Genomic DNA, 14,332 nt, shown 5'->3' on the forward strand with positions numbered 1-14,332 from the left:
CCCACAGCCAGGATCATCGTCTCCAGTCTTCAGCCCAGAAACGATATACATCACAGTCATCCGCGGGATAAATGCTGAAGTGTGTTGTAACTGCTGTAATTCTGAATGTGCACCAAGCATATCCAAGTGACATTGGTCATGGCCAACTCTGACTGCATCCACATTAACAGACAAGAAATGAGAGCCTTTGGAGAGATTATGAAGGACAATGGACCGATTAAAACTGTATTTTTTATTTCAATTTCAAAATTCACATTCAATTTCTTCTGTCACTAAAATCCATAACAGACAACCACCCAAACATCAGACAACTAACTATCCTCAGACAATCTCAAATGGTCTCTCCTTGTCTCTTCCGCAGGGAAAGTTCTGAAGTCCATTAACCAGCTTTGCAAATGTTATTATGTCACAATGTTGGCAAATACATTTTCTTTGACAGTGTTTTCATTAAGTTGTGAATGTTTTGTGATTTTTGGTGTAGTATGATTTGCTAGAAGTTTAGCAAGGAGCATGTCTGACATTTCAGTTGAACAGCTATTTTGAAATGATAAGTGGCTTTGCTAAACAAAATATAACCTGTTCAATTGGGCATCATCCCCAGTTATCGTAATATTTTGTTAAATTATATTTTTGTTTGTATTCAAAACCACACGTCTTTACTAAATGTCTGGCTACTTATAGATAACTAAAGCTCCTGAAAAAAATTGATGACCACAGCACCTTTTTCTTTCCTCTCTAAAAATGTTTAAAAGGAAAGTTTTGAATGAGGAACCAAAGCGTTCAATTTGCAGTGGTCTCTTAATTTAAATTTTAAACCTTCCTTTTCGACTTTTTTGGAAAAGAAAAAAAAAGGTGCAGTGGTCTCTTCATTTTTTCCGGAGCTGTAAATAGACTAACATTTCATTGTTTAGAACATTGCGCCCTCCAGTGGACTCTTAAAGCACAGTTCTTCACCAAAATCTTTTCATTGCAGGAGCCAAAAAATAGCTACGTTTGGTTTACATATTAAACCTGTTGTTAAATATCTGCGGTTTCGTACTCAGATTCCACACTGTTGTTTAAATGAAAACAGTATAACCATTTGAAATATATATATATAATATATATGTATACACTACATAATTTAAATGACACAAAACACGTTAGTGTGTCTCATGTAATGTCACACACATGAAAATGAAAGTCCAGCTCGACCACTACCTCTGGGTCCCACTGCAGACACTGAAAGTGTAACCAGGTCCAAGAAAAATCACCGCACAGAGAGCTAGCAGGTGGATAATGCTCCCTGCATTGTGCACATAAGACACATGATTCTACTTTTTTCTAAATGTACAAGTAATACACAAGAATGGTAGTTGATATAACAAAGGCTTTCATGACATTTTTAAAAGGATGACGAAGTACCTGAGGGTCGTGCCATGGCTGGCATGACTGAAGTGACTGGTGGAGGAGCGGGGTGCACACTAGATCTAGGTCAAGTAATGTTAAACAAGGTGGTGTTCACCGTTGTCATCTTTCTAGAGTAATGTCCTCCTCCAATTTGGTCAAAAATAAAAATGACTGTAATAATACACTGCACTTTAAAATGGGAGTACTTAATGTTAGGTCCCTTGCTTCTAGGGCATGATTTAATCACTGATCATAAACTAGATGTGATCGGCCTGTGTGAAACCAGACTAAAGCCTGATGAATTTACTGCCCTAAATGAGGCCCCCCCCCCCCGGTTACACTAATGACCACATCCTCCACGCATCGTGCAAAGGCGGAGGACAAGTTGCTAATATTTACGACACCAATCATCAATTCACACCCAAATAAATGACTGGCTTTCTGTCTTTTGAGGCTTTAGACATGAAAGGTATCCAGGTTACTAAATCACTTTTCATAGCTCCCATTTTAAGCACTCCTGGGCCATACACAAAGCGTTCCTCAATGATTTCCTCAAAGACCATGAAGTCATAGCAGTTACTTAATTGTTGGCATCTTCAGTACTCAAACGGAGAAGTCCAATGTCCCTCTCATGCCTTTGGAGCCTTGATTCAGTGGGTTTTTGTCAACCTGCTTTGGGACCTATATATTGCAAACAACATATAGATTTTTGAATGCTCTTCCTCCACCTACCCATGGATGTCAAACTAAACCTAGAAACCATTTAACCAAGGATCTAGACTTAACTCTACATAATACCTTAGACACCTGCTCAAGAGAACAATATCTAACCAAAGCAAACTAATGGCAGTATTCCGCAAGAAACCCTGGTCTATACTTCAGCATTGATGAACTTTGACAAAAAGATCAGGATTATCAGGAATCTAATAAGAAAAACCTCCCTAATCAAGCATACTTTTCCAAATATCAGTTGTTTTAAGATTGCACAAAGGACTTTTTTATCCTATGGCCACATCACTAATTCACAAGGATGGTCCACCCTGGTCATTGTGCTTCACCCCAATCTAAAAGTAATGTGCAATCTGGATTAGGTTTTCTTCAAGGAACTCTGTATTTTTTCTGTTCATTCTTCCCTCATTATTCCCTGACCTCCCTTCTTATTCTCTTTGGCCCTGTAAATGAAAAGTGTACCCATAGCATGATGGTTTGACCTACATGCTTCACCTTAGGGATGGTATTAGCCAGGTGATGAGTTGTACTTTGTTATCATGTGTAGCATTTGGCACTCAGGCCTAATAGTTGTATTTGGGTCACATCAGACCAGAGAATGTTCTTCGCCATACATTCAGACAGCATTCTACCATAACGGCCTGATAGATGGAGTGCAAAAGAAACAGTTGTCATTCTGGCAGGTTCTCCCATCTCTAAAGAAACATTCTCCACAGCTAAATACCTACAGCCCGGTTTCTCAGTTTGGCTGTATGGTCAGCTCTAGGAAGGGTCTTCGTTGTTCAAAACCTCCATTTTAAAATGACGCAGCCAACTTTGCTCCTGGAAACTTTGTGTTTTAAAACTCTTTTTTAATAACTTTTGCCAGATGTATGCCTTAATTGTCAGGTTTCTTCACAGAGTTCTGTAGACTTCATGGCTTGGTTTTTGCTCTGCATGAACTGTGAAGTGTGGGACCTCACAAAGACAGGTGTGTACCTTTTTTAATCTTGTCTCATCAGTTTAAATGTCCACAGATGGAGTCCAATCAAGTTGATAGGACACAGCATGCACCAGAGCTCAATTTGGAGTGTCATGGCAAAGTGTCTGAATACTTTACTATATGAGATATTTAAGTTTTTTTTATGTATTTTTGGTTTAATTTTGGTGTGTTATTATGGAGTACACTGTAAACCCTAACATATTTCTTACTCAAATGTTTCTACTAAGTGTAACTCAAAGTTAGATAAATGTTCACAATAACTTAAAACGTTTATGTTTTATTGAATATTACTCAATTTTTATAAGTTTAAAATGAAAATGTTCCCAGCATGCTCTGCTTGATATTTTGGAAACATTTTATTATCCTTTTTTTGCATGTACCTTTACTGATTAATTCATCTTAGCTACACAAACATCAAACACATACATTTGTCTAAAGTAATTTAGTCAAATGTTTTCCATCAGTGACATGATAGAGTCAAAAGAATTTCACCCACTACTGAAATGATTGTAACAATTACATAAAATATCCATCTTTGTGTTAGACCTTCTTATTCTAATAGGAATTATGCATTTCTTTGCAAGCCAATGCCTTGTGGGTAGCTTTGCAAAACTCTGCCGAAGTTCCCAGGATTTCCAGAAATCTTAGCGGAAGTGTTGATTTTATTTAGAAAATCTGGGAATTTCCTTAAAGTTATGAATGTTTTTTCAAACATGACTTTCTAGCCACTGTGCTAGGATTTCAATCTGACATTTCACAGCATATTTTGACAGCATCTGAAATGAACTCGTGGTAGGGGGGTTTACAAGATTTATGAATATATTAAGTATTCACAGTTTCATATTTTACTGTTGGCAAGGAATTGACAAAAGGAATAATTGTGTTCAATAACCATGTCTCAGGCATTAACAAATACAGTCATGGGTGGTAACTCTGGAGTTCATTTAAAGGGCAATGCATATTGGGAAAACATGTTCTTCTATATTTGTATGTACAGTAAACTTTAAATAAAAATGTAAAACGTCTTAACTATTAAGTTCCAATAAATTGTAATTTTTTAAGTAATTGCTTTCTTAACAAAATTAAGTTAGTTGACTTAAATATTTTGATGTAATCAGTTTTGAGTATTCTGAACTTATTAGGTTTTACAGTGTACTGGGTGTAGATTAATGGCTATATACAGTGGGGAGACAACGACTCGAAACACAGCCAGGGCAACTAAGGTGTGGCTCCGTAAGAAGCATCTCAAGGTCCTGGAGTGGCCTAGCCAGTCTCCAGACCTGAACCCAATAGAACATCTTTGAAGGGAGCTGAAAGTCCGTATTGCCCAGCGACAGCCCCGAAACCTGAAGGATCTGGAGAAAGTATGAATGGAGGAGTGGGCCAAAATCCCTGTTGCAGTGTGTGCAAACCTGGTCAAGAACTACAGGAAACGTATGATCTATGTAATTGCAAACAAAGGTTTCTGTACCAAATATTAAGTTCTGCTTTTCTGATGTATCAAATACTTATGTCATACAATAAAATGCAAATTAATTACTTAAAAATCATACAATGTGATTTTCTGGATTTTTGTTTTAGATTCCGTCACTCCCAGTTGAAGAGTACCTATGATAAAAATTACAGACGTGGGAAAACCTGCAAAATCGTCAGTGTATCAAATACTTGTTCTCCCCACTGTGTATATATATAATATGTATATATATGTGTATAATCAATTATAAATGAAGTCTATAACACAGAACAATGGAGGAAGTAAATGCTTTCAATTTAAATATTGTCACTTGAAATGTTGAACCTGTATACCTCTTCTTCAAGGTATCATCATCAGTGATTTGGTAGTGCACAACAAATGAATTCAGTCTCTGTACTGAACCAATTCTCTGTATAAAATGTTCTTAGCTCAATCTATACAGTGCATCATAACATACATTATACAATATAGTACATCTCTAACTCCAGAAGTGTTATCTTCTTGGTTCTCTGTGAGAAATGCATCTTCCACTACCTACTGAAGTACAATACATCTGTACCACAAAGATGTGTTATCTTTTTGCTTCTCTCTGAAAGCATTGTTCCCCCATTACTAGCAAAATGAAAAATAAATCTATCTAACATTATCTAGACAAACTGACTGACTTTAGCAGGTCTAGATAGATCTAGATAGACTCCTCCCCCCCCATAAACTGTGGATTTTCATTTTATTTCCAAGAAGCCTTTAGTGTTCACAATCACACTGCCTCCCCCTTTTCTCCTAAGGAGAGACAATGGACTTTGGCTTGACATGTAGCAGCATTTGGGACAGAGGGACTTAGGCAAGGAGCACCTAATGGTGCCTGGCTTTCTACTGCTGCAAAACAACACGCTTTCAGCAGGCTTTTACTTTGGACTCTGGTATTTTGAGGATATCCTGGCACACCAACTGAGGAAGAGGAATTAGAGAAGGTCCTCCAGCAGCTTGAGGAAGGGGAGGCTGGGGAGGAGGCTTGGCGTGGCTTGGTGGAGGGAGTGGAGGAGCTGGAGGACAAGGTGGGAGGATGAGATCTAATAAAGCACGATGGACCAGTACTGGGACTGACAGAAAGTCCAAAGCCCAGTAACTTGGAGCTCCTGCCACCCTGTTTGAGACAGTGTCCGTGCAGAACATTGAGGAAGGCCCTTTTGAACTCCTGGCTGAAGCACGGATAGATAATGGGGTTGATACAGCTATTTAAGTAACCCAGCCAGAAGGTGATTTTAAAGATGGTGTCAGATGGCCTGTACGAAGGAAATATGGAGCCTGTGAACACAAACAGAAAACATGCACAGTCAGTCAGAACCACAAATCACTAGTCATAATGTCTAAATGAGTCACTTTTGCTCTATAATAATTTTAAAAAATTGATAAATGGATTTATCTCACACATGAACCCACAGCATTTCACCATCGTTTTAATTCCAGATATTAAGTACTGAACATGTAACTGAATACCAGGAATATCTAAGCTTTTGAAAAAGTGCATTAAAGGCCAACGTGTTATATCTCTTTGTGGATAACTTTGTATTTAAAAGTCTAAAAAATGTAAATGTCCTTCCTATGGTCTGAGAATCTCAAGGCACCCTCTAATTGTCTGCATTAAATATTGTGCTCTCAGGTGTGAAGGTTTATTTTTATGGAAATACATAATTCCATTCATGCTTTCCTGCCTTGGGAAGATGAAGGGAACATTTGGATACAACATCATGCCCTTTATGTGTTTAATATCCTAAAAAGAAAAGCATTTCTGCTCATTAACCCCCCCCCCCCCCCCCCCCTCCCGAAATACAACCAGTCCTGTCAAATACAGTCCTGGTATTTTACATGCTCTGCTTCTCTGAGGCAGTAATTAAATTCCTGATGTTCTAGGAAAGAAAAAAAGACATATGGAGCATGGACGGGACCAATGTGGAAAATGTATATGTACAGCATGTAATACGACTCAACTAAATCAATAAGCTATTTAAACATTTGTGGCATTTAATTTATATCACAAAACAATGCTTAAATGCTTCCTAAAATGTGAATTGGAAATGCAAAGTGTGCATGCATACCATTCCACTAAACCTTACCAGACCAAAGGAAGAGGATTTAGAAGCATCTAGGCCACCAGCATCAATCTGCTAATCTGCTAATCTACAGTGTAGAATTCAACCCCAATCTCCATATCAACTTGAATTACTGATCTGTTCTATCCTTAACAAACGTCTGCAAAGACACTGCATCTCAATCACATTTTCACAGGCTTTCAGACACCATTGGGCTTGACTGTACAGGACATCTATAATCATATGATCCTACTATGTAGGTCCTCATAATCTTCCCCTAAATAATATTTTTTCCATCAGTGACATGATAGAATGCATCATTTGTGTCCTATCATTTATAAATCACAAGATTATTCTTAAAAGCAAATCATCTAATGGATATGCAAAGTTGCAGAATTTGAATAATATAGGGTTGTATATTCTTAGGCTCTGCAGCCTCTCTCAGTCTCCATCAATACACTCCTTTCTATTCAATTTTGACAGAGTGCTTTGAGATTTACATTTTACAGTTCAATAGCGTTGAGTGGTGGGTTTATTTTTCTGAGATTTGTCTGGAAAGCTTCTGACTAGAAAATGACACAGTGTGTGTCAAGTATTGGCAATCACTCTCTATCCAATTGGGGGATTTATATTCCAGGGAAATCAGATGGTTTTCTTTCTTGAGAAAAATGCTAATTCAGTCAGTGACATAATTCCCTCTGATAGTATTTGAATGTTGATTAGATGTACGTTGTGTCATATTACATGTGCTTCTAATTTCCATTTAATATACCCACAAAATTCTAAACAAGAGAGGAAGGACATTTTAGAATACCAACCAATGGGCATAACCAGGAAGAAGGGAAGCCAGCAGAGAATGAAGCAGCCAACCACGATACCCAGAGTCTTCGCCGCCTTTTTTTCCTGGGAGAACTTCAGGAGGCGCATAAGAGTGAAAGTGGTGCATCTTCGTTTGATGGTGCCATCCGCTCCTTCCTTCTTCTGCCCCTCTTGCACAACAGGGGGATTTCCTCTATGGATTCTCAGTGTCACTTCCTCACCCTCCGAATCCACCCGCTTCTCCCTCGTCGTGCCTTCCCTTAGATCCCGGGTCTTCCGCTTGGCCACCACATACACCCTACAGTACATGGCCAGGATGATGGCCAGTGGCACATAGAAAGACCCCAGAGCTGAGAAAACAGCATAACCCGGCTCCTCTGTGATCCGACACTCTGTCTCGTCCTCCGGCTCAGGCTCCTTCCAGCCAAAGAGCGGACCCACGGATATGGCCGCCGAGGCACCCCAGAGAGCCGCCACGGCGACCAGGCCGCGGCGCCCGGTGGCCATGGCCGGGTAACGCAGCGGGTAACTGACGGCCAGGCAGCGGTCCACTGAGATGACACACAAGCTAAGGATGGACGCCGTGCAGCAGAGAACATCCAGGGCGGCCCAGGCACTGCAGAAAGGCCGGCCGAACACCCAGCGGCCCAGGATCTCAGAGGTGGCCGAGAAGGGGAGCACGGCAAAACTCAGGAGCAGGTCGGCCACCGCCAAATTGGCGATGAAGTAGTGTGTGACAGAGCGCAGGTGACGTTGGCACACCACAGACAGGATGACCAGGATGTTACCCAAAACCCCGAACACAACAAACACTCCAAGCACCAGTCCTAGGGTCACTGCCTTAGTGAGGTTGACCTGATGGAAGGAGGAGAAGCTGCAGTTGGGACAGCTCTCTGACACAGGGGACGTTACGTTCTCTCCTTTGGGAACCATTGTCACTGTTGTTAACAGTTCAGTCATTTGTTGAATGTTTTTGGAACTGACTGAGATGTGCTGTCGAGTCCAAATTCCACCTCGCAAACTGCATGTCCGGAGTTAGAAGTCACCCTTTGTATCTCCCCTTCAGGTGAATCAAGAGCACAAAAGTTGGTACCTCGTCAATCACTTTGATGCTAGGAGGCAGGAGCCCTTACCAATGCCTCCACAAATCAGATCCTTGGCAGGGACATTAAAAACATTGACAGGTCGGGATAGTGAATCTTCACAACTGCCAGTGCTTGTGTCGTCTGTCTGTGGCGTTTGGCTTCAGGGCTTTCTGAGCAATAACAAAGAGAAGATCCAATATGTTTATGGGCTCTCCCCCTGCATGGGACTAAGAACGTGCTGGAGGGATGTTTTGATCGAACCCCACTAAAAACATAGTAAAAAAAGAGCAGTTAAGAAAATAACATCCCATTAAAAACATAGTAAAAAAAAATCAGTTAAGAAAACTCCTCCCCCAAGGACTACTTCCCTGTTTCAAGGAATGGCCAAAACATTTATTCACTTTTGCAAATAAGAGTAGGCATTCATCTTAGTACAGCCATATGCCAGGCATACATTAGGTAAAAGGGTGTGAAATACATTTTACAGAAATCCTAAAGAAAACCACAAGACAGCAAAAACAAAACCTATAAAAAGATGGGTGTGCTGTAAATATACATTGCACTTAAACTATACTACACACATTCGGGTTTCATTGCCATCAGCGTTGTGTCAACATAATGTTTCATCCGAAACCAACCAAAAGCAGCTTTCTGTCATTACTTCAATTCACAAGGATGAAATTGAACACAACCCATGCACTTGCTGAGTTTCTATCTTCACTGAGTTCACAGTCGCCAAACAACAGGGGGAGGTGGCCAACTGCATTGCCCTTCTTGGGACTATTGGGCTAAACTGCACGTGGGATTGAAACCATGGTCTCACAATGAGACAGCTAACTTCAAGGCAGTGACTTTAAAGCTGCTCTATTCAGGGGCCTCATACATTAAAAGGTGCTATGAATGTTTCATGAATTGTTATTGTTATTGATTGATTTTAGGGTAAGCACCCTCAATGCATTATGGCTGTTGGCAATGCCTGACCCCAGTGGCTGTAGTATAGCAGAGTTGTAAAACTGCCAAATAAAATGTTTTCCCAAAAGAGAGGTTTTCTGTTTCCTCACTTTGCACATCCTTACATTGCAGCTAGCTCAGTGTTTCCCAATCCTGGTCCTCGGGACCAAAAGGGGTGCACGTTGTTGTTTTTGCCCTACCACTCACACACCTGTTTTAAATGTTGCCCTACCACTTACACACTTGATTGATGTAATCAACTTATCTTCAAGTATTTAATTTGAATCAGGTGTGTGAGTGCTTGGGTAAAAACAAAAACATGCACCCCTTTGGGTCCCGAGGACCAGGATTGGGAAACACTGAGTTAGAGAAAACAGAGGTTCTGCTTCAACACACACAGAATTTTCTATTTCCTTTTCATCCAAATAACATTAATGAAATGTCTGATGATTTGACTCCTAATGCATAAAAACCATCAACTTAAAATACCATCTAGCTCCACTGACACATACGTTATGAAAGGAACCATTAAAGCACAAAGGTTATGAAAATAGATTAATAAAACCAAAGCTAATTTTAACCAGTGTCATTAATCAGGCAGCAATATGTGCTGGTCTCTGTTATAGGCTGTGTGTAAGTGTGTGTGTGTGTGTGTGTGTGTGCGCGCGCATGTGTGTGTGTGTGTGTGCATGTGTGTACAGACACAGACATTAACTCAGAGGACAGGTGACAGTGCAGGAATTGAATGGTGTAGGGAGGCAGTGCATTTCAGTTATACATGTTTCTGGGTGTGCGTGTTGTTGATTTCATGTGTCATTGGAAAAGATAAATGTTGGTGGAGCAGGAAGGGCTTATGAAGGGCATTTCTACGCAGCAGAATCTCTATACCCACCCAGCAGGATCAAAGACAAGCATTTATCTTTGTGCTGTTGGACTGTTATTTAATGTAAAAAGAAATTGAAGGTTTTGTTGATCACATGACTGGATTACAACAGATGTTAACTGTATCATGAAGACATTCCCAACCAAAATGTATTAATAACCACTATGACAGTTAAAGAATGAATACAATGTAACATGAAGATAGTTTTTACTCATTATGACCCCTGACAGGTGGAGTGGATAACACTTATAACACTAATCATCTCATTATCATGGCGGCTGTCAGTGTGATGCTTTGAGCAATCTTCTGCTGGGAAACCTTGGGTCCTGCCATTCATGTGGATGTTACTTTGAGACGTACCACCTACCTAAGCATTGTTGCAGACCATGTGCACCCTTTCATGGTATTTCCTGATGGCATTGGTCTCTCTCAGCAGGATAATGCATCCTGCCACAAAGTAAAAATCGTTAAGAAATGGTTTGAGGAACACAAAAATGAGTTTGAGGTGTTGACTCCAAATTCCCCAGATCTCAATCCAATCGAGCATCTGTGGGATGTGCTGGACAATCAAGCCTAATCCATGGAGGCCCCACCTCGCAACTTACAGGACTTAAAGGTTCTGCTGCTAACGTCTTGGTGCCAGATTCCACAGCACACCTTCAGAGGTCTAGTGGAGTCCATGCCTCGATGGGTCATGGCTGTTTTGGTGGCAAAACGGGGACCTACACAATATTACGCAGGTGGTCATAATGTTATGGCTGATCAGTGTATATGAAAACAATAAAATGAACAAAACATAATAGGGAGGCTTTACAGGAATACACAACATCTGGCAAACAAACAAAAAAAAAGACAAAACAAATCCAGATGAGTTTTACTAGCCACTGTGTATATGATATTACAAGCATTTGCAGGGAAAATCTGTACCTTTGGATGATTAAATGTCCATCACTTGTGGGAGAACTAGTTTAGCAGAGTGATTAGAACTCAGTGGGACTCAATATGAGGATGACAGCCATGATCATAAAGCCTTCTGTAGAAAAATACATAATATTGGTGCACATCCAAAATCATTATTTTTAAGAACAGAACATTTGAAAGAACTAGTTAGGCACTGATTAACAACTTACTTGACGTGTGGAAATAATATAAGCATGTAAGGATAATTTAACCCAGAGCTTACAGACACTGACGATACTTCAATGTAATCCCTACTCCCTAAGAATGTTCAGGAACATCAGGGCACCATTGTTACCAAAGACTAGAGAAAGATCTAGCCTGGGATTCATTCAAACCCACAATTTCAATGTTGACGCAGTTTCTTCATACAAAATATTAATCCAGTGTTCACACACCTGAAAACTGAAGTCAACCTGCAGTGGGTTTGCCCTGGTTTTATTGAATTGCTTAGTTGTGTAGACTGATGAATACTGTTCCTCATGCCCAGCATTGTTTAATGATCTTATTACTTAACTTTCCAAATTAATTAATAAGGCTGTCACATTTTGATGAACCCAGGTGCTAGTGAGATGAAAAGATAGTGTTGTGCTAGGGGGAAAAATAAAACAATAGGAGCCACTGTCTCTGCTTAAAATGACAATTTTATTATGGCTAGTTAGTATGTCCGAGATATTTATCTCGTGTAAGATTAAAATCATAATCATCATGTCTCTTTGTGAAGCAGGATATCAAACTCTGCCAGAGAGCTGGTGCTGGCTAGGGGGCAAATTGAATCTCATAATCTTATGCAAGCAAAAAGTAATTAGGAGACCAAAAATGAAATGCCTAAAAATACGTGCATATTCACATACTGTGTCTCTATATGCCTTTACGTTGGTCCTATCATGACCAAAGATTTGGCACGACCATTCCACAAGACGTTGGAAAAAGAACAGAACAGACTGATTCCCATGTTTTACAGTCTGGGGTTATACAATTTACAGTTATAATGATGTACTGTATGTGACATTCCCTGTGCCCATATGATGTCAGGTGTTCTTCCAGGCCGCACATGATAATGAATAATTAATCTCCAAGTACAAATTCAGGTATCTTTATGCGACGAATCCAAGAACATCTCCCTGGCAGTGATGAAACTTGGCAAAGCAACTCTTTAGTGATGTTGGTGCTATTTAAACAGTTTCGTATATCTTTTTTTATTCTAACATTGATCGGAGCTTGATCATTGAATGAGCGTTTGAATTTCAAGTATTCCAAACCTGCATCTGGTGGCTGGCATAAAACGCATATTATGGAGGGCTCTGATTGTTTAGCCAATTAATGTAATTAATCTCAAGATAATCTATCATTGGCCCCTTTCTTACAGCACTTTAAAATATGTATGATTCTGTATTTGGAAATGTCTAAAACGTTGATATATTCTGATCGAAAGCAATGTGACATTGTCATATAAAGACATAAAGCAAATATGATGTAAATTATATTAAAGAAAAAAAATATCCTGGTGTTCTTCCCTAGTCTAGAATACAATAACCTATTGGTACCGGCGAATGTTGAATTTAATAACGGAGTTGACACTTATTCCAACCTGTTCGTTTTGAAAAATGATCCAATAATGTTTCAGCAAAGTAGTATGAGAATGGCTTACCTTGCTATCCAAATGCCTCCCAAACGAGTACCGTTCTTTGACAGTAGCCAATTGTACAATTTAGTATACATATATTTTCATATGACTGGACAAATTATTCAGACGGTAGGCTATTTATGACTCATTTCCAGACGCGCACACCCCCTGTAGCGCATTGATGGAGGAATCTGTCTGCTTCTGCTGAGAAATGCAGCCGCTACGCGCTTAACCTGATATGAGACAACAGCACACATCGATGCCCCCCGCCACTTATAATCCACCAACCATCATGGCTCTCTTTTAAATTTCATAACCTTAGGTCAGTGGCATTTGTATTCAGTTTGAATTATGTCACACACATTGACGTTGTGGCTAACGACTGAGGGGTTTAAAAATATGCTCTAGGCTCGGTAGATATTCTAATCCTGTTGGAAACTTTCACCCTAGTTTTGACCTTTTTATGAAATAGAGTATGCTACCACACAGAAAATATGCCTAGATTGGTATACCCACAGACAAGCTGGGTTGTGGGCATGTATCAACGGTCATGTGCAACAAGCAATTTTAACAGCCCCTTCAGTGTTCAGACGTATTTTCATATAGCCTTTATGCGAAAATATTAAGCTAGAAAAAACGAATAATGACGGTAAGCTGGTTGACGGTAGTTGGTTTTTACCAACCAAAATTAAGCTAGTTATAAACCTAGACCATTGACATGTGCGGTTGCATTTCAGTTTCTGACGTATTGGGAACAGTGCTGTAATGTTGTTTTCCCCCGCAAATGTCCCTCAAAAAAACACTTAGCCTGAAGTCAAATATCGCATCGGACATAAAATAATCTGACAATTCTAGTATTAATACTATTATTAATAAAGATCGTTGATTATTTAATTATAATCCTATAATGTTCATTATTCGAGGGCACGATTTGAACCCTAAATAATACATCGATCCTTGAAAGATTAAAAGTTTTTATTCTAGGCATCAATATATTCCATCATGTCTAATAACAGGCTACTCATAACTCCACACTGGCTCCCTATACATAGTGTCTATCACCGTACTATTTTAACTGAATATATTTTATTATTATTAATCTATTATTTAACGAAGGTACACAACACGTCCTAAACGATCCCAGCCTGTTGATGTGCTCCCTAGAATATAATTATGGATCTCTGAAACAGAGAAGTAAATCTCGCGTTATTTGTTTCATTTCGCGGAATTACTTCTGTGAGCAGAGCTGCCTTTAGTACAGTGGGGAGGGAAGGAAATATTAACTTTTGTTGCAATTTCAGCCGTGGCCCACTTGGAGTTGCCGTAGCTGTCGCTCTGCTCATGGA

At 39.7% G+C, this 14,332-nt stretch overlaps 1 protein-coding gene and 1 long non-coding RNA gene across 3 annotated transcripts; both read right to left on the reverse strand.

Moving 5' to 3' along the window:
• Nucleotides 1–4,783: 4,783 nt before the first annotated feature.
• Nucleotides 4,784–10,798, reverse strand: adra1ab (adrenoceptor alpha 1Ab). Of its 2 annotated transcripts, none has more exons than XM_010893982.3 (3): nucleotides 10,770–10,798; nucleotides 7,483–8,738; nucleotides 4,784–5,879 (listed from the first exon to the last, which is right to left on the reverse strand). In XM_010893982.3, exons 2-3 carry the CDS (start codon nucleotides 8,441–8,443, stop codon nucleotides 5,332–5,334), a joined length of 1,509 nt encoding a protein of 502 aa, XP_010892284.2. In that variant the 5' UTR covers nucleotides 8,444–8,738; nucleotides 10,770–10,798; the 3' UTR covers nucleotides 4,784–5,331. The 2 variants fall into 2 exon arrangements, with proteins under 2 accessions (XP_010892284.2, XP_034152730.1); XM_034296839.1 differs by having other exon boundaries at nucleotides 7,483–8,833; nucleotides 10,770–10,790.
• Nucleotides 10,799–10,803: 5 nt separating this feature from the next.
• LOC117595544 lies at nucleotides 10,804–13,270 on the reverse strand. The gene is made up of 3 exons (XR_004576768.1): nucleotides 13,011–13,270; nucleotides 11,330–11,435; nucleotides 10,804–10,849 (listed from the first exon to the last, which is right to left on the reverse strand). It is a non-coding gene; the product is annotated as an uncharacterized LOC117595544 (long non-coding RNA).
• Between the last annotated feature and the right edge of the window lie 1,062 nt (nucleotides 13,271–14,332).

This window comes from Esox lucius, chromosome 14 (assembly GCF_011004845.1).
Source record: "Esox lucius isolate fEsoLuc1 chromosome 14, fEsoLuc1.pri, whole genome shotgun sequence".
In the NCBI taxonomy this organism is placed as follows: Eukaryota; Metazoa; Chordata; class Actinopteri; order Esociformes; family Esocidae; genus Esox; species Esox lucius.

Excerpts from the sequence above, each read along its gene's own strand:
- adra1ab (XM_010893982.3), bottom strand. The coding sequence starts at position 8,443 with ATGACTGAACTGTTAACAACAGTGACAATGGTTCCCAAAGGAGAGAAC. Across the intron at positions 5,880-7,482 it reads CTTCCTGGTTATGCCCATTG|GCTCCATATTTCCTTCGTAC; the intron begins GTTGGTATTCTA and ends TTGTGTTCACAG.